This window comes from Centruroides sculpturatus, unplaced genomic scaffold, assembly GCF_000671375.1.
Source record: "Centruroides sculpturatus isolate CEXI.00-Female unplaced genomic scaffold, Cexi_2.0 scaffold666, whole genome shotgun sequence".
Classification (NCBI taxonomy): domain Eukaryota; kingdom Metazoa; phylum Arthropoda; class Arachnida; order Scorpiones; family Buthidae; genus Centruroides; species Centruroides sculpturatus.
Window position 1 is genome coordinate 301,219 of NW_019384928.1, and position 26,684 is coordinate 327,902.

Here is a 26,684-nt window from a genome sequence, read left to right on the forward strand (position 1 = left end):
TCCATGCTTTACCTTTTGCAAAATGTATGTAATTTTAGATTGCTTGCTTCTAGTTAAAAGGTCTTTATAAATTTCCTTATATGGTGCTAAGCACTTATGAAGAATAAAGCAAGTATGGAATAAGGGAAAAACATTCGGCAACATCAGAAGCAGAAGCGTCGAGATCTGGCAACATTGAAACAAGTTTCGAGAAGGACCACGTGTATCGACAGAAGGCGAGAAAAGAAAATTTACATACTTAAGTACTAATAGTTCACGAAAATAATAATTTTATATGTAAAAATTTATTACATTTCATGTTGTACAAAAGTTTTACCTAATTCTCGAACCGTGTCAGAGTGAATCCGTGCTATAACAGTACCGTGTTATACGGGGGTGGTACCAATTCTCGAACCATGTTAGAGTGAATCCGTGCTATAGAAGTGCCGTGTTATATGGGGGTTACCTGTATATATATGATATTATAACTAGCATACTTGTGAGTTAGAATCATTGCAATTATTAATATAAAAGCTGTTGTCTCTCTCTCTCCTTTTCTCTCTCTGTGCATGAATTCATTATAACTCCTACAATTTTTGTCTGATTCAGATGAAATTTTGGTTATATTTGTTTTATGTTTTGACAGAAAGTTTAGGCTACTTATTTTGTGGAAATGTTAGCTATAGAATAAACATATTATTGCTTTGGGATCAGTTATTGCAGTTATGTTGCAGTGATGTCTGTGATCACATGACATTCATGCTTGATGAGGGAATTTCTCTTAAGTTGCATTTTTAAATATTTTGGCAAATGGCATACTTTAAACTTACTTCATTAAATTTAAACTTTAAAAAAAGATAGCTGCATGTGTCACTTTTATAACAAATTTAAAAAAGAAATTTTTCCATAGTGACCATGTGACATTTTATTATTCAATCAGAAGTAACAATTTAATGAGCCCATTATTTAGAAAGTGTTATTGTTCATCTAACTAACATACATACAAATCATCTTTGTTTTATCAACATGGAATTAAAAAAACTCACTATTTTATTGGGGGGAATAAATGCATAGGAAAACGCATAAGTGTTAAATTAGTCAGGGAAATTCTAGATTTAAAAGAATAAGAACAACTGAGACCCTTGAAAGCCATGAGGTCTTGACTTCAGTAACATTGAGTAAGAATGGCTTTGTCAAGGGCTGCAGAAACAGTATCACAATGTCAAGTTTGAGTATAAACTACTTAATTTGTAGAAATATTAGCAACCCTTCTTGAATTTCTTGAAATATCTACTCTTCTCAATTCTCCAATTTCTACTTTCTTAAAAAAATATTTTGTCATGCTTGACAGAGAATTTCTAGTGATATAATAATATCTATTCCTTAACCACTCTGCAGTGATCGACGGATATACCAGTCCAAGGCAATCACATGGCACTGGAGAATGATGTCTATATCTGCAAAAAAATTTTGTGGATATCGCCAAAAATTACAGTGAAAAAGAATTCACATAAAAAAGGAATTACGTGACAATAAAGAAAGATTTTTCTTTACTGGACATAACTGTTTAAAAAAATTTTTTCCAAAATGGAAACGAGAAAAACACATGGAGAAATTCTTAAAAAATTTCCCACGTTTATTCTCCACTACATCGTGATAGTGCCATATCTGCCTAACCCTCTCTACAAAGGTTAATATGAATCAAATGTAAATGAAAAAAGATTTTTATGCTTATTTTTGTAGTGATTTGAAAGTAAATAAGCTGTTATTGTATGCTATAAGCTCTTTATATTTTAAATATGTTAATTTATAATTGTTCAGAATTGTAATGTCTTAACAAAGTTATATAAAAATATAAAACAATTTGATACAATATCATTGACAATGTCATAACTATATCAACTTCTCATTTTTAATTTTTAATTGTATTTTAGCATAAATTGGCTTTTTTGCAGATATATCTATATAAATGTTTTTTATTTGCTATAATTTCAGATCAAGTTCATCTTTTAATAAAGAAGTTTTTGTGGATTTTATGGCTGCCCAAATAAAAACGTTATCCTTCTTAGCATATATAGTGAGAATTTATCAGGTAAATTAAAAGTTTTATAGCAAAACTAAAATTACTAACCAATTCTTACTTAATTGTATTGTAGAAAAATACACAAAAAATCAATATTTTTTTCCTTCCTGACTTAGGGGATTTACGGATGTAATAAAAGTGTTTTTCTCTGCCAAGTTGGTTTGCTTTTACTTTTTTTTAACTTTAATTTTTATTTCATTATTTATGTAATGTTTCAGAATTTTGAAGTTATATATATATATCCTCCTTAAGTCAGAAAGGAAAGAAGAATTGATTTTTTTTGTGTATTTTTCTACAATACAATTAAATAAGAATTGGATAATTAATCTAATTCTATTGTTTTAAATAGTTATTTTGAATAAAAATACTAGATTATATATGTATATTACAACACCAATTCTTTATAGGAAAACAATTAATTGTTGTTTTGCTTCAGCTACTTCATAAGAAAGAAAGTATAAAAAAATTACTATATTTATATTTGACTGAAGTTTTTAAGTTTGATCTGTTTCATAGAAAAGATGGTCGTTTTTATTTAATTAAAGATAAAAGCCATTTGTTTTTAATTTTGTTTTCAAAAACTGAATTTAGAAGATTTAAAATTTAAGTGATATTCATAAAATCTTGCTGTATTATGCCTATAAAAATAATAACAATAATTTCACACAGAAAAATGTTCCTAATAATTTTCAAGTATGAAATATCACTTCATAATTTTAATTTAGCCTAATTTAAAATTTAATATTATGCTGAGTGAAACTTCATATTTTACAAGCAAATGAATTACTTTAATAATCTGTAATTATTTTAGTCTGGATACAAAGCAACAGTTATATTTGCGTGTAATTACTATTCCTTAAAACATATATTATTTATTTTTATTTTACTTTTTGTTTTATCTAGACTTTTATGTATGTATATATATATATATATGTTTGTATGTATGTAAATATATATATTTATATATTTATAAATATTTATCAGGAAATATGTAAAATACACAATAAAAATTAATCTAAGTTAAAACATGATTTTATTTCATTTTTTTACGTATTTTTGACAAAAGTTAGTTTTATATTAAAATATAAAATTTCTTTGTTAAAGAGAGATATAATTTAAGAAGTTTTTCATAAATTTAATCTGCATTAAAGTAATTTTTGCTATTTATTAAAAAAATTTTCAATAATTATAGAAAAAATATAAGCAAATTATAACTTGTTTTCTTAAATAACATGCATTTTGTATTCAGTGAATAAAATATTTTTTATAATATAACTTCTATTAAAATATTTTTAGGATATAGTTAACATTCATTCAAGTCAGTTGGCTAAAGGAATGCTTGGTTTGTTAACTTTATGTCCTCATGAAGTAGCACATCTTAGGAAAGAACTGTTGATAGCTGCACGTCATATTTTAGCAACAGACCTTCGAGAAAGTAAGTTTGTATGTGTATGCATGTTTACATTTACTGTAATAGTATGTTAATTTTTTTTATAATTACATAATAAACTTGGGTTGTTAAATAATAAACAAAACTTACTCTAACACCTTGTAAACGTGCAGATAAATTTATTAACTTCCTAACGTTTTCAGCCATTTTAAATGACCTTTATCAAGAAAAAACTTTAAAATTCAAACACAGTACATTCGCATAAACGAATAGGTTTTTCAAATGTTTTTGAATGATATTGTATTGAACATTAGGTGCACCATCTTTATCAATATCTAATATTAACACATGAAGATAAAATAAAATCGGGACCATAAAGAGAAAATAACCACAAACATTAAAAAGAAATTAAGACGCCTCAAATATAACATATATATAAATTAAAAGAACTTTCATATGACTTTGACTGTGAGTTTGACCCAAACGAAAATTGGAAAAGAATTAAAGATACAATAAAGGAATCGGCTGAAAATTTTCTTGGATATGTAAATGGTACTAGAATTAAAAAAAACTTGAATTACTCAAGGAATGATTGAGAAAATGGATGAAAGAAGAAATTGGAAAAATATAAATAATGAAAAAGGGAGAATGATGTACAAGAAGTTAAATAATGAATTGAGACGTGAAAGTGGAAAAGCTAGAGAAGCTTGGTTAAGTAAGGAATGTGAGGAAATCAAAGAACTGAACAAAAAAGGCAGATATGATCTATCATACAAAAAAGTCAAAAAACTAACAAATGATCTCACCCACCAAATTCTGAGTATTGAAGACAAAGATGGAAAAGCACTTTTAATCCCAACTGATATAATGGGCCATTGGAAAGAATATATTAGAGATCTCTATGGAGAGAACACAAAACCTAAAGAGTTAAAATTGGAAAAGTCTTCTCAAATAGCTAATGATGAAAGAGGACCTATTATCATGAAAGATGAAGTTGGATTGACAATTAAAGAATTGAAAAACAAAAAGTCAGAAGGAGTAGATGGATTACCAGCTGAATTTCTAAAAGGGTTAGGCAAGGAAGGAATCAAGAAAATAACAGACTTATGCAATCTCATATATAAAACAGGAGAATGGCCTGAAGACTTTGCTCAAAGTATTTTGATACCTATACCAAAGAAAGCAAAAGCTAAAAAGTGTCGTGATTTTAGAACAAATAGTTTAATTTCACATGACTCAAAAATCCTTCTCAAAATCATTAACAGAAGACTCTACAACAAGGCTGAAACATTTCTATGTGAAGAACAATTTGGATTCGGAAAAGGAACGTAGGATGCTATTGGCCTCTTGAGAACAATCTATGAAAGAAACATTGAGGTTAATAAGGATATGTACATTTGCTTTATTGACATGGAAAAGGCTTTTGATTTGGTTAACTGGACAAAGCTAATGGAAATCTTAAGAAAAATAGGAACAGATTGGAGAGATAGAAGACTCATTGCTTCACTTTATATGAATCAATCTGCCATTATCCAAACAAAAACTGAAGAAAGCAAACCATGCAGTATTGGAAAAGGAGTCAGGCAAGGGTGTACACTTTCACCTACTCCTTTTAACATTTATCTTGAGGAATTAATGAATGAAGCAATAAGTGAGGACAGCCTCGGAATTAAAATTGGAGGCCAATTAATACAAAGCATTAGGTTTGCAGATGATATTGCTTTACTTGCACCAAATGAACAAACTCTACAATGTTTGGTAACAAAACTCAACAAAACTTGCAAGAAATTCGGAATGAAAATTAACATAGCTAAAACAAAAGTGATGAAAGTTGGAAGGCTAATTAGCAAAGATTTGAAAATCCTAATTGATGGAAACAAAATAGAGAAAGTTCAACATTTTAGGTATCTTGGCAACATTATTCAGGGAGATGGCAGATGTGAAAAAGAAATCAAAGAATGAATCAGGGCTGGAAAAATGGCTTTTTATAAGAAGAAGAACCTTCTTATTGGAAAAATGAACCAAACACTTAAAAAGAAGTTAATAAAATGCTTTTCCTGGAGCATAACTTTATATGGAGCAGAGACTTGGACCTTAAGGAAAAAGGAAACAAACTACCTTGAAGCATATGAAATGTGGTTATGGCGAAGAATGGAGAAAATCAAGTGGACAGAAAAGGTTAAGAATGAAGATGTTTTAAATTTGGTCCAGGAACAGAGATCTCTTTTAAAAACAATACAAAGAAGAAAAAATAACTGGCTAGGTCATATATTGCGAGGAGAAGGATTAATGCGAGTGGCATTAGAAGGAAAAATTGATGCAAGGAAACAAAGAGGAAGAAAAAGAAAAGTATTGATAGATGATGTTTTACTGGGCAAAACTTATAAAGAAATAAAAGAAGAAGCCCGAAATAGAGAATGTTGGAGAAGGAGAATTCTATAATTTGACTGCTTTCCACAGATTTGTCCTAGGACAGAACACCCATGAATGAATGAAATGAAATATAACATATAACGTAACACGGGCATATAGTAATGTTAAAAAACATTTAGGCTGTCTGTTTCTTAAAAATGCGTTTTCTACTGTATCCTTTTCCTCTGTATATTAGGGTTTATATCAAGCTTGAGTGCCATGTCACCGACACTTTAGTTGATTCTCGAAAGTTGATGGAGAGACCTTTTTGGTTGGCTTTACAGATCTGCCATGCTTCCGCGTAACGACGGTGCTTAATGTCCCGAACTACTTATATTAGTCTTGCTTGGTCCCATTCGGCTTTGACTTCTTGGGGGTTGGCTAAAACGTAAGTGGCCAGAGCTGTGCATGATTGTTCACTTCTTACACTTCTTTGGTATTCCACTATCCTATCCTTGATAGATCTTCCAGTGGCTCCAATATACATTAATTTATTTTGTTGCCGTGTTTCTGTAATGGGGATTTTATAAACTCCAGGAAGTGTGTTCCTGTCAGCCTCGTCTTTATCTGATCTTAGTAGTTGGTAAATGGTAGGGTTCCTTTCTATATATGATTCTTTTGTTCGTGGCTTTTCCTTGTAGAAACAACATGAAGCTTGAGTTTTTGACAGAATGCAGAACTCGCAATGTCTTTCCTATGTCGATTTGGCAAATTCGTTTACTGCACGGATATGCCTCGCTAATCCCTAAATTTAGAACCATCTGCTTATGAAAAGCTATCCGCAACATAAGAAGGAGAAAGTTTTTCCTGCTGAAAGAGCTAATCGAACTATAAAATGAACTATATGACCTTGACCCTCATGTTTTAAAAGAAGCTAACGAACAAGTCGTAAGCTTAGCTACACAAGTGACAGAAAGATTAAAGAAGCGATATAAGAACAAAATGGCATGGATCAGAAAGCACCAAGAAACTTACTATAAAACGATGATCAGATCTACGGTTATATGAGACAGCATCAACCTGTCTACTTACGTGAACAAGGCATGTAAATATGGCCCTAAATATGCCCCACTACCTATAGTTATGCACGACAAACTCATGCCGGATGTTGAGCAGGCATTAGAGGGCCTGAGCGAGATCAAGAAAGAAATGTTCAGGTGGGAAGTTGCGCTTAAAATCAAGCACGAAAAACATAAAAGAGACAGCGAACCAATTTGTTCTTATATCAGAAAAACTCTAAAGTGGCTGAAAGATAATAATCTAGTTCTCACAAGGGCTGACAAGTCAAAAGATTTAGTAATTATGAAGAGAAGCAGATATGATGACCTTCTGTCAAAATACATCAGAGATACCTGCTGTACGACTGCGCACCCCAACGCCATGGTGAAATTATAAGCAAGATTTAAAAAGTTCGCAACCTCACTCTTGGCCAAAGAGCTGGGCCTCAAGAATATAATAGTTCAATTGCTGTCAACCCCTAGGCTATTTGGATTTGCAAAAACTTATAAAAATGATAAAGCTTCAAGACTGGTGGTCGATAAAGGAAACGCACCCACAATATTAGTAGAAAAGTGGGTACACAACTTCGTTCAGCAATACGCTCCCAAGAATCAATACAGCATCAAACAACCTGTAGAGCTTTTAAATAAAATGGCTAATATAAATTCGCAAGAAGTTAAATATATGACGGTGTTGGACTTCAAGGCACTTTCTCCATCTGTTAAACTGGAACCATGTTTTTGTCATCTAAGTGACCTCCTGCTTTGCTAGATCACCTCCCCAGAAAAGAAAAGAAAGCAGATTTTAGAGCTAGCGCACCTTACTATTTTTCATTGATATTTAACTTCAAAGGTGTCACTTACACTCAACAGAAAGGTGTAGCTATGGGCAGCCCTCTTGCAGGTTCGTTATATGAGATGATACTTAGAACACTAGAAAATGCAGTATTGCCGAAATGCAAATGCTAACGTACACTTGATACGTCAACGACGTAGTTATATTCTGGAAAGTAAAACCTAACATACAGCACTTCATAAAGGACATAAATGATAACAGATTCGACCTAGAGATAGAACTCGAGCAGGAAAATGATAAGATGATACATTTCTTGGACCTATCTATACAACTTGACAACTTAGGAGATTTCCGTACTAAGGTCTACCGAAAACCCATCTACAACCGGATATTTATTCCCTGGATCTCCCAAGACCCCCAAGTGTATAAATTAGCAGAATTTCGAGCACTCATCACAAGAGCCCATTCACACTGTAACAATACCCAGGACAGAACAGAAGAGCTGAATTATATATATAAGCTAGCCAAGACATACAGGGTCAATATTAAGGCTATTACCAGCCAATGCTGCAAGAGAAGAAAAGTACCTAATACCGAGGGGTTTACTACGATAGAATATAGAGCATCACTGAATAATATCTGTAGATGCATCGGAAAAGCCACGAACAAAAGAATCATATATAAAAGGAACCCTACCATTTACCAACTACTAAGATCAGATAAAGACGAGACTGACAGAAACACACTTCCTGGAGTTTATAAAATCCCCATTACAGACACACGGCAACAAAATAAATTAATGTATATTGGAGCCACTGGAAGATCTATCAAGGATAGGATAGCGGAACACCAAAGAAGCATAAGAAGTGAACAATCATGCACAGCTCTGGCCACTTACGTTTTAGCCAACCCCCAAGAAGTCAAAGCCGAATGGGACCAAGCAAGACTAATACAAGTAGTTCGGGACATTAAGCACCGTCGTTACGCGGAAGCATGGCAGATCTGTAAAGCCAACCAAAAAGGTCTCTCCATCAACTTTCGAGAATCAAATAAATTGTTGGTGGCATAGCACTCAAGCTTGATATAAACCCTAACATACAGAGGAAAAGGATACAGTAGAAAATGCATTTTTAAGAAACACAGCCTAAATGCTTTTTAACATTACGATATGCCCGTGTTATGTTATATGTTATATTTGAGGCGTCTTAATTTCTTTTTAATGTCTGTGATTATTTTCTCTTTATGGTCCCGATTTTATTTTATTTTTATGCTTTTTATTTTATCTTCATGTGTTAATATTAGATATTGATAAAGATGGTGCACCTAATGTTCAATAGAATATCATTCAAAAACGTTTGAAAAACCTATTCGTTTATGCGAACGTACTGTGTTTGAATTTTAAAGTTTTTTCTTGATAAAAGTCATTTAAAATGGCTGAAAATGTTAGGAAGTTAATAAATTTGTCTGCACGTTTACAAGGTGTTAGAGTAAGTTTTGTTTATTGAGTAATATGCAGTCTCAGATGAATTAAATAATAAATTAAAACTTAGTTTTAAAGAGTATGTATTGTTAATGGATTTCATGATTAAAATTTATTTTTAATCATATGTATTTTGTGTAAATAGGAAAATTAAAGATAAATGCACTTGGCTGTTTAATTTACTTTGAACATTGATAGTTTTATACAGTAACTTTTAGATTTTTTTTTATGGCTTAGATATAATGATTATTTTAACTTATTTTCTTCAGAAATAACTTGAGACTTAACACAGATCTTAATATTAATTATGTAATGAATTATGTATGTAATTTTCATTACATAATTAATATTAATCTGAGTAAAACAGACTTTGACACATAAAATTGCCCTTCATTGAAAACAATACATTTTGGATTGGAACTCTGCCAATCAATTGAGGCTAAAAAAAATACAGGATTTATTTTTAAAAAATTTCTTTTTTACAATCATAACATAAAAATAAAAAATTACAAACTTACATATTTTACAAAGACCAAATTTAAAAATTTAAGAGATTTAATAAATCAACTTCATCCAACTTCATGAAATTATCCATCTCCACAGACATTACAATTTTTCTAATTGATTATGATGTCTTTCCAAACTACATCAATATCCATGCTAGTATTTAAATTAATCAAGTTTTTGAGATTAACTATTACTATATGTTTTTTAAATTTTCTTAAATAAAGATCTTTATTTTTAAATAATATTTTTACATTATTTCTATCAATTTTATTATTATTAATTTTAAAATGTTTAATCTGTGGACACTGCATGTTTCCAATTGAATTGCTACTTCATGTTCTTTTACTCCATCATTCAACATTCATTTTGTTTCTTCTATATAATAAATTTCTTTTACGTTATGATATGTACAATTTAATCTATATACAACTCCTGTTCCTATTCACACAGCAAACTTTGCATCTGAATAGTTTTTAGCTAATGGGTTACCTATTATTGATTGGCCAGCTCTATCTCCTGATCTTAATCTAATGGGAAATCTTTGTGGTATTCTGGCTATAACAGTGGTTCCCAAAGAGGGTGCTACTTACCCTTGGGGGCAGTGAGTAAATCTAGGGAGATGATAAGAAGCAAGGGGTCAACAGGAGGTGCTGGAGGCATGGTTCTGATAACCTTTCCCTTTTTTCCATTAAAACATGTAAGAAGAAACATTGCATTTAATGGTTTCTTGGTGTGGAGAACAATGTATGATAAAGGATACAAAGTTTGAGGTTCATAACAAAATTTTTCTAAGAATATTTTGAAGCCTTTCTCACACAAGAGAAAATGGTTTAGGGGGCATTGGGGGTATTGGGTATAAGTTTATGGAACCAAGGGAGTGGTGGCTTGAAAAGTTTGGGAATCACTGGCTTAGAGCCTTATACACAAATGGGTGGCAATATAATAGTGTGAAGAAACTAAAACAAGCCCTAATTCATCACTGGGAAGAAATAAATTCATATATTTTCCAAAAACTCATACAGTCAATGCCAGATCATATTTACAAAGTTATTATTTTAGTAATATGCCAAACAACTGCCAGATTAAATCTGACAGTGTTTGGCACATTACTAAAATATCAGGCTTTGGGATGTTTGTGTTATTATTTTAGCCAAAGGAGGCTTCATTGGGTATTAATTTATTAACATGTCATTAATTGTTTCAATTAATTTTGTTATATGCCTTTATATTTTTGGGACAGTCAAACTGATAAAAATTTTTTAAACTTGTTGTTTATTTTTTTCTGTATCAATAGATGGCTGAGTTTTTATATGTGTATTTGGGAAGGTTCAAGCAAACTGAAAATAAATTATTTTTACAAAATTTTCAGTGTGAATGATTTTACATGGAAATCTGTTATGCCTTTATATTTATGAGATGCACCTTAATATGATACAAATATAATATGAACCAAATATAAAATAAAAATAATGCTCTTGAGCATCCTTTGTGTTATATATAAAAATATAATAGGATTTAAAGATATTAATTTTTTATGATTAATTAATTTTATTATATAAATTTATATGAATTAAAATAAAAATGTACAAGTGTAGTAAATTTTTTTTCTATTTTAGAGTTTGTGTCTTGCTTAAACCAGTTTTTTGATGAAACCATTTTGATAGGATCTGGATGGACAGCGTATGAATCCTTAAGGTATAATACACTCTCTTAATATTAATATTATTTTTTAATATAAAATTACAAATGTCATAAATTAAAATATTTGAAAATTTCTTTAGACCTTTAGCTTACAGCACTCTTGCTGACCTAGTTCATCATGTTCGTCAACATCTTCCATTAAAAGAATTATCATCTGCTGTTACTGTATTTTCTAAAAATGTACACGATGAATCTTTGCCTACTTCTATTCAAACCATGTCTTGCAAATTACTTTTAAATCTTGTTGAATGTATAAGAGGAAAATCAGATAGGGAAAGTGGAAATGTATGTTTTATTATTAATTAAAATTTTTAATTAAGTTATCAAAAATTTAAAAATATATCGATTTAAATTTTTATTTGTTTTCAGGGTAGAGAGCTTTTAATGCGAATGTTAGAAGTATTTGTATTAAAATTTAAAACTATTGCAAAATTGCAATTGCCAGTTTTAATGCAAAAATAGTAAGTAATTTTATGTTTGAAAATGAAAGAGAGTAGTTTTCTTTCTTGAATCTAAATTTGTGGTAATAATTATATAAATATTTTTTCAGAATATAAAATTATTAAGATATTATTATTTTGTATATCAGATTATTATTATTATTTTTTCACAAAGATACATATTTTGGAAAGTTGAATGTTAATTTTCCAACATTTTGGAATATTTAAAATTTAAAAAGTATTTATTATGCAATATAATTAATATGGTTAAAACAGTATGGCAACATTATGACTTGAAGAGTAATTGAAAACAATAATAAAATTCATGGAATATTCTGTTAAAAATTTGAATTTGTTTTCCTATTAATAAAATAAATTAGTATATAATTTAATGTTCATTAATGGATGTTTATTATAAAAAAATTATTTATATATTTATGTGTGTTTTTCTTTGTAGGCATACGCCTTTGTTTATATTGTTTAAATGAAATTTCTTTGTTATGTTTTATCAAAACTTATTTTTTATTGAATATGTTATCATAAAATCAAATATTTTTTTGTCATTAACTATATGTTTTCTTCATATTTATTATTTTCAATCTGTATTTAATATAGTCGCCAACAGTCTGGAACAACAACTTCCATTTCTTCCCAGACTTCTGTTCAACCCCCAGCAACTCCTACTACACCCCAAATGATTGCACCACCAATGATTGGTTTGGTACCATCTGGATTTGGAGAAGTGAAACTTGAGGTTAAAGATGATACAAAAACATCATTTTCTGTTGGTGGTTTAAATGAGAGTAAAGATGAGAAGGTGACTATTATATTCTTGTATAATAATTGTATTACTTACTTTTATTCTATGAAAAGTAATATTTTTATTTTTCTTGGATGAAAAATTTGAAATATAAATGATGTATGCATGGTCCGTACAGACCTGGAAAGTCAGGGAAAATTAGTGAAAGTCAGGGAAGAAGATTTTTAGCTGAAAAAGTCAGGGAATCTGTGGAATTCTTATGTCTGTCTCACTTCTTTTTGATCTGAACTGTCTTTAAATTCAGTTTGGTATACAGAGGTCTACAAACAAATGACAAGATTTGTTGTTCTTATATCTCATAAACTATAAATGATGATCTAACAATTTAAATTTTGTTGGATAGAAGGTTTGTATCTGTATTTAACCCCTTAATGACCACCTGTTATTATGATGTAATTAAGCATAAAAAATACATAAAAAAATACTTAAAACTGAAAAAAAAAATGAAAGAAATGCATTTATTTTGAAGAAAAAGCTTGGAAGTTTAAGTTCCTTCATCTCGCCTTTCTGCGAAATTTAACACCGATGAGTCATTGTTTACTTCCAGCTGGATGACCTTGAGAACAGCTGGAGTCGGATTTCCTGGGGCATTCTCATAGACGTCTTGGGAGGACAAGGGTTTAAAGTAGGGTGAATATGAGCAACGCCTATATTTTTAAATATTTTTAAAAAATTAAGATTATAATTGCAATTTCCGACCCCCCTAATTAATTAAATTTATATATAATAAAATCGATTAATTAAAAAAATTAAAAAACTATCGGAGGTCGTTTTTGACATCAGAAACTAGCTTTAAATAACTTTACCGAAGGAAAATCCGTGCGCTACAACTTAGGAACCATGAAATAAATTTGATAAAAAACTCCCATTAAAAAACAATTGAGCCTTAATCGAGCCTTATCAAAGGCTCATTAAAATTGCGATAAAATTTTTTCACACGGGCAAAAATTTTTGCAAAAATTTGGAGAGTTAAAAATCATTCCAAAAATTGAAAAAAAAAATTTTGTCAAAAATGGCCTTAAGGACTGCGTTTTTTGTAACGCTATGTAAACTTGACGAGTTATCTCGTCAATGGGTGTTAAGGGAATTTATTATTAATTAATGGTGGGTAATGGGGTTGTGCAGCTATGTGGGGAGTGTAGTATTCACATACAACACTGAAAATGGCAACACAGTGAGGCATTTGGGCAGTGAAACTTGGATTGCAAAAAGATAAGGTATTAAAAGTGCATTGATTTGTACAGAATGACAGGATCTACAATATTATTTAGCAATAATAACTGATAAAATAGAATTTGTAAAGTTATAGGCTGATAACTGTGTGAATTAAAGAAAATTTTCATAATATTGAAGAAATTGCAAAGGAAATATGAACAGAAATGTAAGAAATGCATATCATTGGAAAGAAAAATTTTGAAGGAATCAGAAAAGCCCAAAATGACTAATGCTGAATGATGCAGCTTGTATAGAGAGTATGAAAAAATCGAGTGCACTGCTGCCTGAACTGATAGATATTAACTTGGAATGTGATAACCACCAAGCCTTTTTTTGTTTACATCTTATCCTTCCTCTAACAATACTGATTGTTTCATGCCTTAACTTAAATGATTGCAATTCTGTCCTGTACAAAAGCCTCTTAATTTTTTTGACCTGTGTGATGTTTGGTTAACTTATTGCAGTCAGTTGGTTCCGTGGGGAGGGAGGCAAAAAACTATCAGTCGGCTTAATGATATTGTGTACAGGACATTTTGGAATGTGTAGCAGACCTCGTGCAATTTGTGTGCTTTTATTCTTTGTATTCTTTACTGCTGGCTGCATACAGTATGTAGAGATCATCAATCCATCAAAATTGGCAGGATTATTATTTGTGATATGTCTTCTCTCTAACTGAAAATTTACATATTTAGATGGCCTGCAGAATTTCAGAAGGCCACATTTTTTGGGAGTATACCAAAATATCACCATAGAGTTAAAATCAGGTTTTCAAAAACACCATTGACAATGAATACCTGCCTTTCTTCCAAAACTCCACTGCTCCCACTATAAGTTTCAGGAAGGGATGGGAAGAAATGTAATGACCTTGAATGGGTCTGTGCTGGACCAAACAGCACATGATAAGCAATTTCTCCCTCTTGCAGAGTGCATGATTTTTTCTGTTTACTAATTATATAATCAATTTTATGCAAACTTTTTCATTTTCTGTAAGTGAATAAAGTATCTTTAATAAAAAAAAGTTATATAATTGTGTACAAAATGGTGCTTAAATAGATGGCCAAATATTACATAATGGAAAGGAGAAGTACAGAGATGTTAATAAGTCAGAATAATGTTATAATTGGTCAGGATATGTCAAGGAATCACAGATGGAATTATCTGTAGATTATTATAAAATATATGGAATTGTTGGGATGATGATTTATTATTAATTTTAAATGACTAAAAAATATTTTTATATTATTCTAGAGAATAAGAATGGTGATGATACTAGCATGTTGCTAATTTTTATCTAACAAATGTTATCATTCTTATTTTACAAATGTATTATTTTAATAACTTTGTTTATATCTTCATTATATCAGTATTTAAAAATATTTTTGTCCTGTTTATTTAATGTCATATAGATTGTGTTTAAATAGCCTTATCAGCAATGAATTATTAGCTTTAAAGTTTTTCTGTTGTAAAATATAAATAAAAAATTTAATTTTTTTCAGAGGTTTGGCTTTCCAGCTTCACAAGCTTCGAATTATACTGTCTCTGATTGTCGTAGTTTAGTCAAAACACTTGTATGTGGAGTTAAAACGATAACTTGGGGTATTGCTTCTTGTAAAGTTATTGGAGGTTAGTGATATCAATTTATATTATATTAATAAATCTTATTTGGTAAAGTTTATTCAGTCATTATTTGTGGCTTCATATTTATAATTTTAATTAAAAGTATTTTTTGCATATAAAAGAGAAATCTTTATAATAATAAAGTAAACTTCTTTTATTGTAACAGGATGTACAATATGTATACTGTATTTGTGGCATAGTAAACACTAGTATTGTGTTTACTACACAATACTCAACTAATAAAGGAATTTGATGGAAAATTTGCCATGTGTCTTTGGAATAAAACACAATACTAGAGTTTACTACGCCACAAATATAAAACAGGACACGGTTTCAAAAAACAAATGTATACTGTGGTTACATCAGTTGTATAATACTTTCCAGTCTCTGAATAAGTCTTGCTCCTTAAGCTAGTTTTCCTCTAAAAAACAAAGTATTAGACTCTCTTGTCATAGTTTCATATGTTCTATGGAGATGGACAGCTTAGACTCATAAATAGTTGATAAAGGAAGTGTGTTTTATGAAAATGTTATTTTCACCATTAGCAGTGAAAATAATAATATTTTCATTAAATAGGGTGTATTGCTTAATAATTTCATATTTTGTAAAATGGCTGCATGCAGAAAGTTATTGATCAATGAAGCTTACATTTAAAAAATGGTAATTTTAGGTCAGAAATACATAGTTCTGATGCTGAAACCAAAGAAAATGGATCTGATTTAAGTTCTGTCAATGTAAACATCATACTATTATATCAGACTTTATAATTTTAAAAAAGGAATAATAAATGCAAAAAATTAATTTATATAAAGACAATATTTGAAACAAGTAAAATGGCAAAGCCATTTTTGAGACGAGACTATTGTGGGGGCCGAGGGGGGAGAAATAAAAAAAACTCGATGAACAATAATAGCTGATATATATCGTCATCATCTCCCTTGCCATTTGGACTGCCGAGCGGTAACAACCAACGACATATGGAAACAGTTGAGTCAGAGATAGATGCTTCATTTACAAACAGCACAAACGTTTATTAAACACGAAAGAAGCTTACAAGATTTCCGCGATCTTGGAAGTTCTGCGGCGGCTGCGGCCGCTGAGTCTTCCTCTCCTTTCCAAGATAGTCCCATTTTGAAGGAGTATCCCTCGTTCACGAATGAACCATTCCATCACGTCTCGATGACTCCAGGTGATGCGGTCGACTTCCGTTGATGGAAAGATGTTGATCCGAGGTTGGGAGATGGAGACAAAGATGGATGTGAGACACACACACACACACACACACACACACACACACACACCAACAGATTTGGCACTTGGAACTTTCGGGAGAAGTCATTGCGTCCTTGAATTTCCGGGGTTTTATCCATTTTCTCTCAGAGTCCCCTTTCTGATTGGTCTCTCCTTGTCATCTGATGACAATTCGAAACCTTTCAGGGGTGCGGGAGAGGTCAAAATTTCAGTTTAATTCGATCTCCAACCGGAAATGGTTGACAGACTTACATTCTTCTATTGTTTAAAAGTTAGTGTCGCGTTTTCATAAAATAAAAATCTATTTCTAACTACTATACATTTTTTCTCTAAAACAATTATTTTAACGCAAATTTTAGTGAGGGTTCGGACCTGTCCAGAGCCTCACACTATGTCTCTGAGAGCTCATGCAATGCATGTGCAAATCTCACACTCACACCTGTTTGTAGAAACAATCAGCATTTAATATTTTTTTTTACTTGGTTCTCAGTTCCCAGACTACTTACAAGTCTGGTTTATTTTAAGTGCACATGACTTGGACACCAAATACTCTGTGCTAAATTGCTACTCCTGACATGTACTCCTTCATACCTCTAAGGTGTACAGCTGTTGACAGCAAAAATAAAAATATACTAAGACCATATAATATTATTTTAGTACCAAAGCATCAAAATACTATAAAAAATGTGTTGATAGTACAAGTAATAAAGTGGATCAAGATATATTAAATAAAAAAGGGGCTGCTTATAAATTTCATTGTAGTTGTCCATGTCCCTATACATATATAGGTGAAACAGGTCCTAACTTAAAATTAAGAAACAATCAACATATACAAGCTATTAAGTATATTTATAATATTTCTGCCATTGCTAAACACTGCAGTTCAAATGGATGTGAGATTAATCAGAACACTATAGGAATATTACAAAAAGAAAAAAATACATACAAATGACAACTTATAGAACATTTTTATATAAAAAACAAATAATAAAATAAATGGTAATTTAGGAAGAGAACTCAAACAGTCAAGGTAGCCACATATAAATTTAAAACAGTAGATAATACATTCCAATAAATGATCACATGATGGAACTAAGCTGCTTTATGAATAGTGTGGTTTGTCGTTACAAGTGACCTTACCAATTGTTTTAGTCAACTTAAAAAATGTATGTAACTCTTTTGGATGTTATTTTAGACTTTTATTTTATACTTAACATTGTAATATTAATTGTATTAATCTCATAATAGTTAAAAGGAAAATAAATGTATATGAGTGATGTAAAAGGGAGGTCAAGAGACAGTTTAATTAATGTAAAATATGATGGTTTTGATTTCATGGTATATTAAACTTAAAGAAGATAAGAACATACCAAAATGAAAATACCATGAAGAACTGAATATCACACAACAATGTATGTGAGGTATAAAATTAACTTTAAGTATGGTTACAATGTCTACTGATTTAACATCAATTTTTATGTTTGTTTTTTTACAGTTATTGTTGTAATGTTGAACATGGTTAGTTATATAGTAATCATTGGTTTTTATGAATATTGCATTTTTATTTATTAAATTCTTTTATAAAGTGTTTTAATTATAATATCATTATGTTAAAAGTATATATGTAACCAGGCTGAAGAGGGCTGTTGAATAAGTCAAAACATATTCCATGACATCATGCATTAATGAATAAAAATCAAAAGGTGTGTGATGAATCTGTACTTATAACAATAAGGCCAACGAGACTTGGTTATTTATTACTAATTAATCGATAATACATATTAGAAGCTTATATTGAAGTTTGAGTCTCTCAATACTAAAACATTAATTTAATGAAATCTGAAACAAAGATTTAAGAATCCTTCCTTATATTTTTGACTTGGTGACTTTTGAAGAATATTAAAAGTAAAGGAATTATGAATATTTTCCATTTAAATGATTATTGTTTAGAGAAAAACATTTCAAGTTTATTTTGAAACTGCTATTTTTTAATTCACTTTCCAAGAAATTGGAAAGTTCTGAAGATAAAACTCAATACACTTCTAAAGTAACATCAGATTAACAATTTTGAACTTTCTTTACCTATATGTAGAGGCTACTTTTTGTTGAAATTTTATATCAAAATAATATAAACATTGCTAAACCCAATATATAATAAAGCTACACACCAACCGAATGCCGAAAATCTATTGGGCTAGTATAAGGCTAATTAGTAAATGAATTACGTAACCAATTTGGCTTTAGAGATGGTGCCTAACGCTTACCTCTAAAGCCAAATTGGTTACGTAATTCATTTAATAATTAGCCTTATACTAGCCTGATAGATTTTCGGCATTCGGTTGGTGTATAGCTATATCAAAATAAATTAGAAAAATATAATATTGAAAAAAATGAAATTGCTGTAAACCTTTTTGTTGTTATAATGAATATATTTTGAATATTTTTGCTATTTTATTTGTAATATATAGTTGAAATATTTAAAAATTATATAATAATATGTATATGTTCATAACTAAATACTTATTCATAATCAGTCTATGACTTTGCTGCATTATTAGTATTAAATAATATTTATTTATTTTTATTAAATATTTAAAAATTAAAATTTTTATTACAGATTCAACTTTGACACAAAATAAACAGTTTCAACCAAAGGAAACACTTGTATTTATTCGTTTAGCCAAATATGCTCTACAAGCTTTAGATATCTATACTCTTTCTGTTCCAGCACAAGGACAACCACAACCTAGACAATCGTCGTATGTTTTTAATTTCTTTTATATATTATAGATTTTTATTAGTCACGGAGACTTGAAATTGAACACGTTCAAATTACAATATACGAGGGAATTTTTTCAATCTTTGATGGTCTATAAAAAAAAAGACAAGTGTAAATAACAAAATGAATATATTACCAAAAGATAGGTACAAACATGGTTACTTTTCGACATAATCACCGTGAATATTGAGGAATTTGTCATATCTGTGGATGAGCTTTTCCATCCCTTGTCATAGAATGTAGCCTCCAGTGAATTGAGATGGCCTTAACAATGTTGTTTAATTTAATTTATTTAGACATACTGGGTAATACCCATGATGTGGGGAATACAAAAAATTGTTACATACATTACACACCAAAAGAAAAATATATTATAATCCTTCCATTATTACAGAGAAAATTAACATTTACATAAATAAAACAAACAAATTATACAGATATTATTATAAATACCAAAATAAATACTTAAACAACATATTCAAATATAAACATATAACAAAACAAAATCATGGGGAGAACTATCCATACAAAAACATCATTATAAATAAACAATAATTACACCCACCTATAAGAGAAAAAAGAATAAGTAATCTGATCAAAATGTGAATAGTCTCCCAACACTTCTTATCCATGATCACGCTTTTAAAGGGGAAGCAAATGCCACCTTTCAACAATAATCGAATACTCCAATACACAAAACAAACAACAATGTATGTCACTCCATACAAAGGATCACTAAAATAAAATAAATTAACATAAGATTACCTTGGACAGAATTAGATCAGAAAGAAGGACCAGAACTTTTATTCTGGTCCTTCTTTCTGTTGGCCTTGGTGTGATAAGCCCAGCAAATTGTTATACCCTATTTATTAGGTTATCTAATTCTGTCTAATTTATAGTCGTGGGCAAAAAGTGTTGTTTATTATTATATGATTACCTAAAAAATAATTTAATCTTTTGAACAAAATTAATTAAATCAAAATTACTTAAATTACTGATAAGGTCCAGAAAATTCTCAAATGTAATAATAGAAATACCAAAGACACTTTCTCAAATTTTTTCTAAATTAGAACATTTAGCTATCATGTGAAAAGCATCCAATAACTGATTGTCCTGACAATATATGCAAATATCTCTGCGATAATTCTATAAGAGAAAAAAAAAAAAAAGTAATCTCATCAAAATGTGGATAGTCTCCCCAACAGCAATGTTTTGAAGATCATCATTAGTCTCAAACCTCTGCCCTGCTAGCCACGTTTTTATTTCAGGAAAGAGGTGGAAGTCTTCATACATTAAAAAGTTTTAAGCTAGGTGGAAGTCTTCACCACCTTTAAACACCCAGTTTGTATCCCTGATTTAGTGCCAAGTGACTTCACCTCTTTCCTGAGCAGGAAAAGTGACTAGGAGGGCAGAGGTTCAAGACTAGTGATGATCTTCAAAACAATGTTAGGGTCTATCTCAAGTCATTGGTGGCAGTATTCTATGACAAGGAGATGAAAAAGCTTATCCATAGATATGACAAATGCCTCAATCTTCACAGTGATTATGTCAAAAAGTAACCATGTTTGTACCTAACTTTTGGTAATAAATTCATTTTGTTATTTACACTTGTCTTTTTTTTTTATGGACCATTAGAGCTTGAAAAAAACAGCCTACGTTTATTACTAGCTGATAAGCTTGGCGTTGCTTGGGCAAAAAGTAATGATAGTGAAAATTAAGATTATTATAGCCAATCTTACCTGTTTTTACCTGGTCCAAGAATTAGGTTCACTCTCTTCTGAGACTAATTAGAGAATTTTTAGATGGGTCTAAAAACATGTTTGATTTCCCACAAGAAACCACATTTAAAATAGTACAGGAAAATCTGAATTCAGGGTAATCCATTACCTTCTCCCTCTCCTCTGGGGGGAATTTCAGAAAGCCTGTTCTTTGTCTACATTCTCATGACGTACCCTAACTATGTACTAAATTTTAATTTTTATCTTCTAACAATTGGGCTCTGCGCTTAATATTATTACAGTATTATTATTATTATCATCATCATCATTGTCATCATCATCATCAACCCATCTCGATTATATTATAAGATTAGGGTCAAATTTATGAGAAATTTTGTTTTCACTATTCTATTTATTGGATATCTAATAGAAAAAAATGATTAAAATCATTATTGCATTTTATCTGGATAAATTCTTAGTATTTAAAAAATTCTTTTATTTAAGTAATTTAAAAAATAAAAAAAATCAGAAAATTTTTCATTGTAATGGAGAATTAACTTACTTGATGATAACCTTTCTTGAATAAAATGATTAATTTTAAATTTTAAAATCTAAAAAAATTTGTGTGGAATTTCGAATTTGGGATGAATTTAAATGTTTGTTCAAATTCATTTATTTTAGACATGTTTATGAGTTACCTGAAAAGTGGAGATGATTAAAATATTTATTAATAGCCAAAATGTATACTACAGGATATGTGCCACTATTTACTTTCCTTCTTCATTATTTACACTTTATACTGACTAAAACTAATTCTGTCCTCTTCTTCCCTCGGGTTGGTGGAATTTCCAAAAATCCCTTGTTATTTTGCATTCTAATGACATACCTTACTAAAATGCACTCAAAAACACAAAAAACTGAATCTAAAATAGTACAGTAGAAGCCAAGTTAATCTTCTACCTCTCCCCGTGGGGGAATTTCCAAAAATTTTTTTTAGGGTACATTCTCACGGCATACCCTATTAAAATGCAGTTAAAAATAAAAAATTGCATCTAAAATAGTATAGTAGAAACTGAGTTCTTTAGGATTAACCTTAATCCTCTCCCTTGTGGAAGGAAACTTTGAAAAATCCCTTCTCAGTGTACATTTTTAAATTTCAACTTTCAACTCCTAACTGTTTTATTTATAACCGTATATATGAACTTTGATTATGTGATATTCCTTTGCCAGAAAAGGATTTTATAATGATATAATATATATATATATATTTAACCTTTACAAAAGACTAAGACAAACTATCAAAAATAATTAATAAATACAGTGGTACCTCAGGATACGAAATTAATCCGTTCCGAAACTGAGATCGCATCATGAAAATGTCGTAAGGTGAATCATCTTTTCCCATATGATTACATGTAAAACCAAATAATTCGTTCCAATGCAAAAAACATACTCAAATTAAAGCCAAGTAATACATTAAAAAAATAACNAAATCTTAAGAAAAACAAATGATATTTCAAAGTTTCGGATCTCTTACATTTTTTGGAAAAAGTATCCATCTTTGTTTAGATTTTTTTCTTTCATTAAGAATTTCAGAATATGGTCAAATGGATGCAATGATGCTCCTTTTTACATTTGCACTTTGCTCCCAATTGTTATCTCTCACCATGACACCTCCTTTATTCTTGTATAGTGGGTACGTAAACATTAGGTATTTTAATATTTTTATTTATTTTAATATTAATTTAATATAAATGTATACATACCCAATAATATTAAACAGAAAAAATAAATTTATTCAATAAAAATCTTTGTTTTAACAAATGTACAATGTTGCGACTCAGTAAATACATCAACACTGAAACAAAAATCAGTCTAGCATAGGGAAAATTGGGGAATTACATACCAAAACGGTGAATTGCACAGCGACGTTATTGTGAATTGGTGTCAGCGTAAACCGAGGGCTACTGCATATTATTGCACAGTGGCTTTATTGTGAATTGGCATAAAAGTAATGCAAATTTTCAGAAATACCTTTCATGTCCTCCAATTTAGAAATGTTTCTTGACTGGATTGCAGAAGATTCTTGATTTATACATTGGTCACTTGATGGAGTATTTATTTGAATACTTCCATTTACAGTTCCTTGGTCCCCATTTGATTTCTAAATAAATAAAAGTTTCATAAATTTTAATTTAAATAACAAATTTTTGTCATTTATTTTCAATAAAAATTATCTGTCAGAAAGTTTGATGAAGTTAAAAGGGACCTTCTTGTTTCTCATGGATGGGAAAACAGCTTAGTTCCTCCAAAAGTGATAGTTTAAGTGGATGTCTCACTCTCTCTGTGGGACCATGACTCTGTCATATGGTGGAAGCATGGTGAGATTTTCTAGTAATCCTATAGGATGAAATTTTAGCATAAAAGGTGAGAAATCACCATTAAACATGCTCTTGCTCTTTCTAAGGCTTGTGCCAATGCTCTTGTCTCTTTTCCAGTTCTCTACTTTTACTCATTCCCAAGAACATTCACCTCTCCACATCAAATAAGGGAGTATTACAGATAGTATGAATTTTAATGTAAACTCTCATAGAAAAGCTTTAGGGAGTAGACTGTTGTTATTTTATCTCCTTTGGAATCATTTATAATTTTGAGGTTTACTTTTGTTATTATACCATATTTTATATAATTAACATTTGTATAATAACTTTGATCATCCCTTATTAATAAATTTATCTTTTAATTATTGCTTTTGATTCGTTAGTGTTTAACTCATCATCAGCCCATGAAATTCATGTAATTCACGTATACCATATTATTAGCAATTCAACTAAAATCCTCCTAAAATTCTGATCAAATTTCTAATATACTTTTTCCACTTGGAAAGGAACTGATTTTGAATTAGGATGCGAGATAATTTATCATAGCTGGTGTCAGGACTCTTGAGAAAAATTTCTCTGATCTTTCTTTCATTTTACATTTCCATTCTGAATCTGGAATATTCTGGAGTTCCCAGATCACACACACACAAACACACACACATATATATATATCATATCAGATTTCAATTATTGAATATTAAGATATATAAATATTATTATTGTTATTGTATTTTAATTGAATAATAAATTAAGTTTACTTATTATAAAATTTGAAATTTGTTGTTTAAAATTTAGTGTACAGACTGTGCGGTCAAAGGAAGAAAAAGAAGTATTAGAACATTTTGCTGGTGTTGTAAGTGAAAATAATATTTCTTTATATTTAAATGAATTAATAAAAATACATTTTTGTTACTGTTTTATTTTTATTAAAAGTAATTATTTTAATAAGTATGCTTAACTCTTGGTTTATCCAGAAGGATTGATTGTATAAAATCAAAATCATGTAAATTGAGACAAATTTAAATGGAAAATGGATGGATATGTTTGATGGTTTCATGTTTTATTAATTTAATATTGTTTTTCATAAATACTGTAGTTCTAGGGCCGTGATTCTCAATCTTTTTGAAGTCTGGGAATACTAAACTTTGACATTTTTTTTTTTGCAGAACACTTAAAATACATCAGCTTTAAAGCAGGTGTGGCAAACCTTTTTGAAATCAAGAGTGCACTCGTTCTAGTATACGACATCATTGGAATTTGCCGATTACATTCCCATACAAAAGTTATTTTACAATGTATTGATTTTTCTTTTGCAACAATTTTTAATTGCGTATTTGATTTTTTCANCACAGTTAATATTAAAAAAAAATTTTTCGTTTGGCTTAACATTGACAAAAATTCAACATGGCGGCCACACTCAATGGAGAAAAATTTCAACATGGGATAGATTAAAGAAGGGGTGGCAAACCTTTTTGAAATCAAGAGTGCACTTGGTCTAGTATATGATGTCATTTCCATTTGCTGATTACATTCCCATACAAACATTGTTTTACATTGTATTAATTTTACTTTTGCAACAATTTTTAATTGTATATTTGATTTTTTCATGGAACACTTGAAGTAGCTTCACCTGTGGTCTGTGGAACACAGATTGAGAACCACGCACAGTTCTAGGGCATTAATATTTGCCATGCAATATTTTATTTTTAGTTAAAAAATACTTTTTGTTTTATGTTAACTTTTGTACATCATATATTATTTTTTGTCATATATAATTTAAATATTTTTGTAATAAATAATTTTTTATTTAGTTTACAATGATGAATCCAATGACCTTTAGAGAAGTATTTTCAACAACTATTGAGGTAAAGTTAAGTTAAACATAAATTAACAATAACTTATGTTTTAACTTTTAACGTTTTTTAATAATTTACATTTATAAATAAGTTATTTTCATTTATTTTTTAGTATGTTGTTGAAAGGATATACAAGAATTTTGCTTTGCAGGTAAATCAGAAAAAGTTTTTATTGTATAGTTTTTTGCAGACAATGTAAATTGAGTATTGATAGTAAAACAAAATTTAATTAGATTACCAGAAAAAGATATTACTGAAATATTTTTAAAATAAAAAAATATTAGATAATTAGTTACTATGTGAATAATAATTGTAAATTAATGCTATTCTTTGAATTAAAATTTATAAAATCTATATAATTTTAATTTTAGCTTGTTGCTAATTCCTTTCTTGCAAATGTGTCAACTTCACCAGTTTTTGCAACAATTCTTGTAGAATATTTATTAAATAGAATGGATGAAATGGGATGTAAGTATTTTCAATTTTATTGAAAAGATTTTTATTTAGGTTTTTAATATAAATCTTAATATCTTAATGATGTAAAATATTGAAAACTTTTTTCATAAAGTCAAAAAAGTAGTTCTTAAAAGGTAAGTTAGTGTTTTGGCTTTATTACTGTCCAGTAAAATCTGTTCAAAACAGATCTGACCTGGATAAAATAGAAACCTGCCGAAAAGAAAAAAAATTCAGAATGGAATGATTTTCTACATGAAAAAAACTTGTTTAAAACAGAAACCACCAAACTGGAAAAAATATTTGGTCCTGTACAATTCTGGTTTACACAGGTTTTACTATATTGAAATACAATAGAGCATCGATTATCTGAATACTGATCAACCAAAACATCGGTTAACCAAAAGTGTTCCAGTCGGCAAATTCTAATTTCCACTAGGGCTGTGGCGTTGCAGCACTTCCCCTCCCTGCCAAACTGAACTGTAGCCTAGTTTTAATATATTATATTATATAAGGTATGTATTTATAAGACATGTGATACAAATTATATACAGGTAGCCCTCGGTTTACGCTGGCTCAATTTATGCCAATTCACAGTAACGCTGCTACGCAATTTGCCGTTTCATGGTGTAATCCCCCGATTTTCCCTATGCCAGACTGATTTTCATTTCAGTGTTGATGTATTTATCGAGCCGTGACATTGTACATTCGTTAAAACAAAGATTTTTATTGAATATATTTAGTTTTTCTGTTTAATATTATTGGGTATGTGTACATTTGCATTAAATTAATATTAAAACACTAAATG

General features: G+C 29.7%; 1 protein-coding gene across 1 annotated transcript in view; it reads left to right on the plus strand.

The window, feature by feature from the left end:
* The window catches only part of LOC111631936 (transformation/transcription domain-associated protein-like), a 169,908-nt gene that overhangs the window by 23,061 nt on the left and 120,163 nt on the right, over positions 1 to 26,684 (plus strand). The window contains exons 8-19 of the mRNA XM_023376276.1: positions 1,975 to 2,071; positions 3,359 to 3,497; positions 11,262 to 11,340; positions 11,427 to 11,631; positions 11,716 to 11,807; positions 12,402 to 12,603; positions 15,318 to 15,444; positions 19,307 to 19,448; positions 24,363 to 24,420; positions 25,379 to 25,432; positions 25,536 to 25,574; positions 25,795 to 25,891. Coding sequence (XP_023232044.1) covers positions 1,975 to 2,071; positions 3,359 to 3,497; positions 11,262 to 11,340; positions 11,427 to 11,631; positions 11,716 to 11,807; positions 12,402 to 12,603; positions 15,318 to 15,444; positions 19,307 to 19,448; positions 24,363 to 24,420; positions 25,379 to 25,432; positions 25,536 to 25,574; positions 25,795 to 25,891 — 1,331 coding nt within the window. The remainder of the gene's footprint in view (positions 1 to 1,974; positions 2,072 to 3,358; positions 3,498 to 11,261; positions 11,341 to 11,426; positions 11,632 to 11,715; positions 11,808 to 12,401; positions 12,604 to 15,317; positions 15,445 to 19,306; positions 19,449 to 24,362; positions 24,421 to 25,378; positions 25,433 to 25,535; positions 25,575 to 25,794; positions 25,892 to 26,684) is intronic.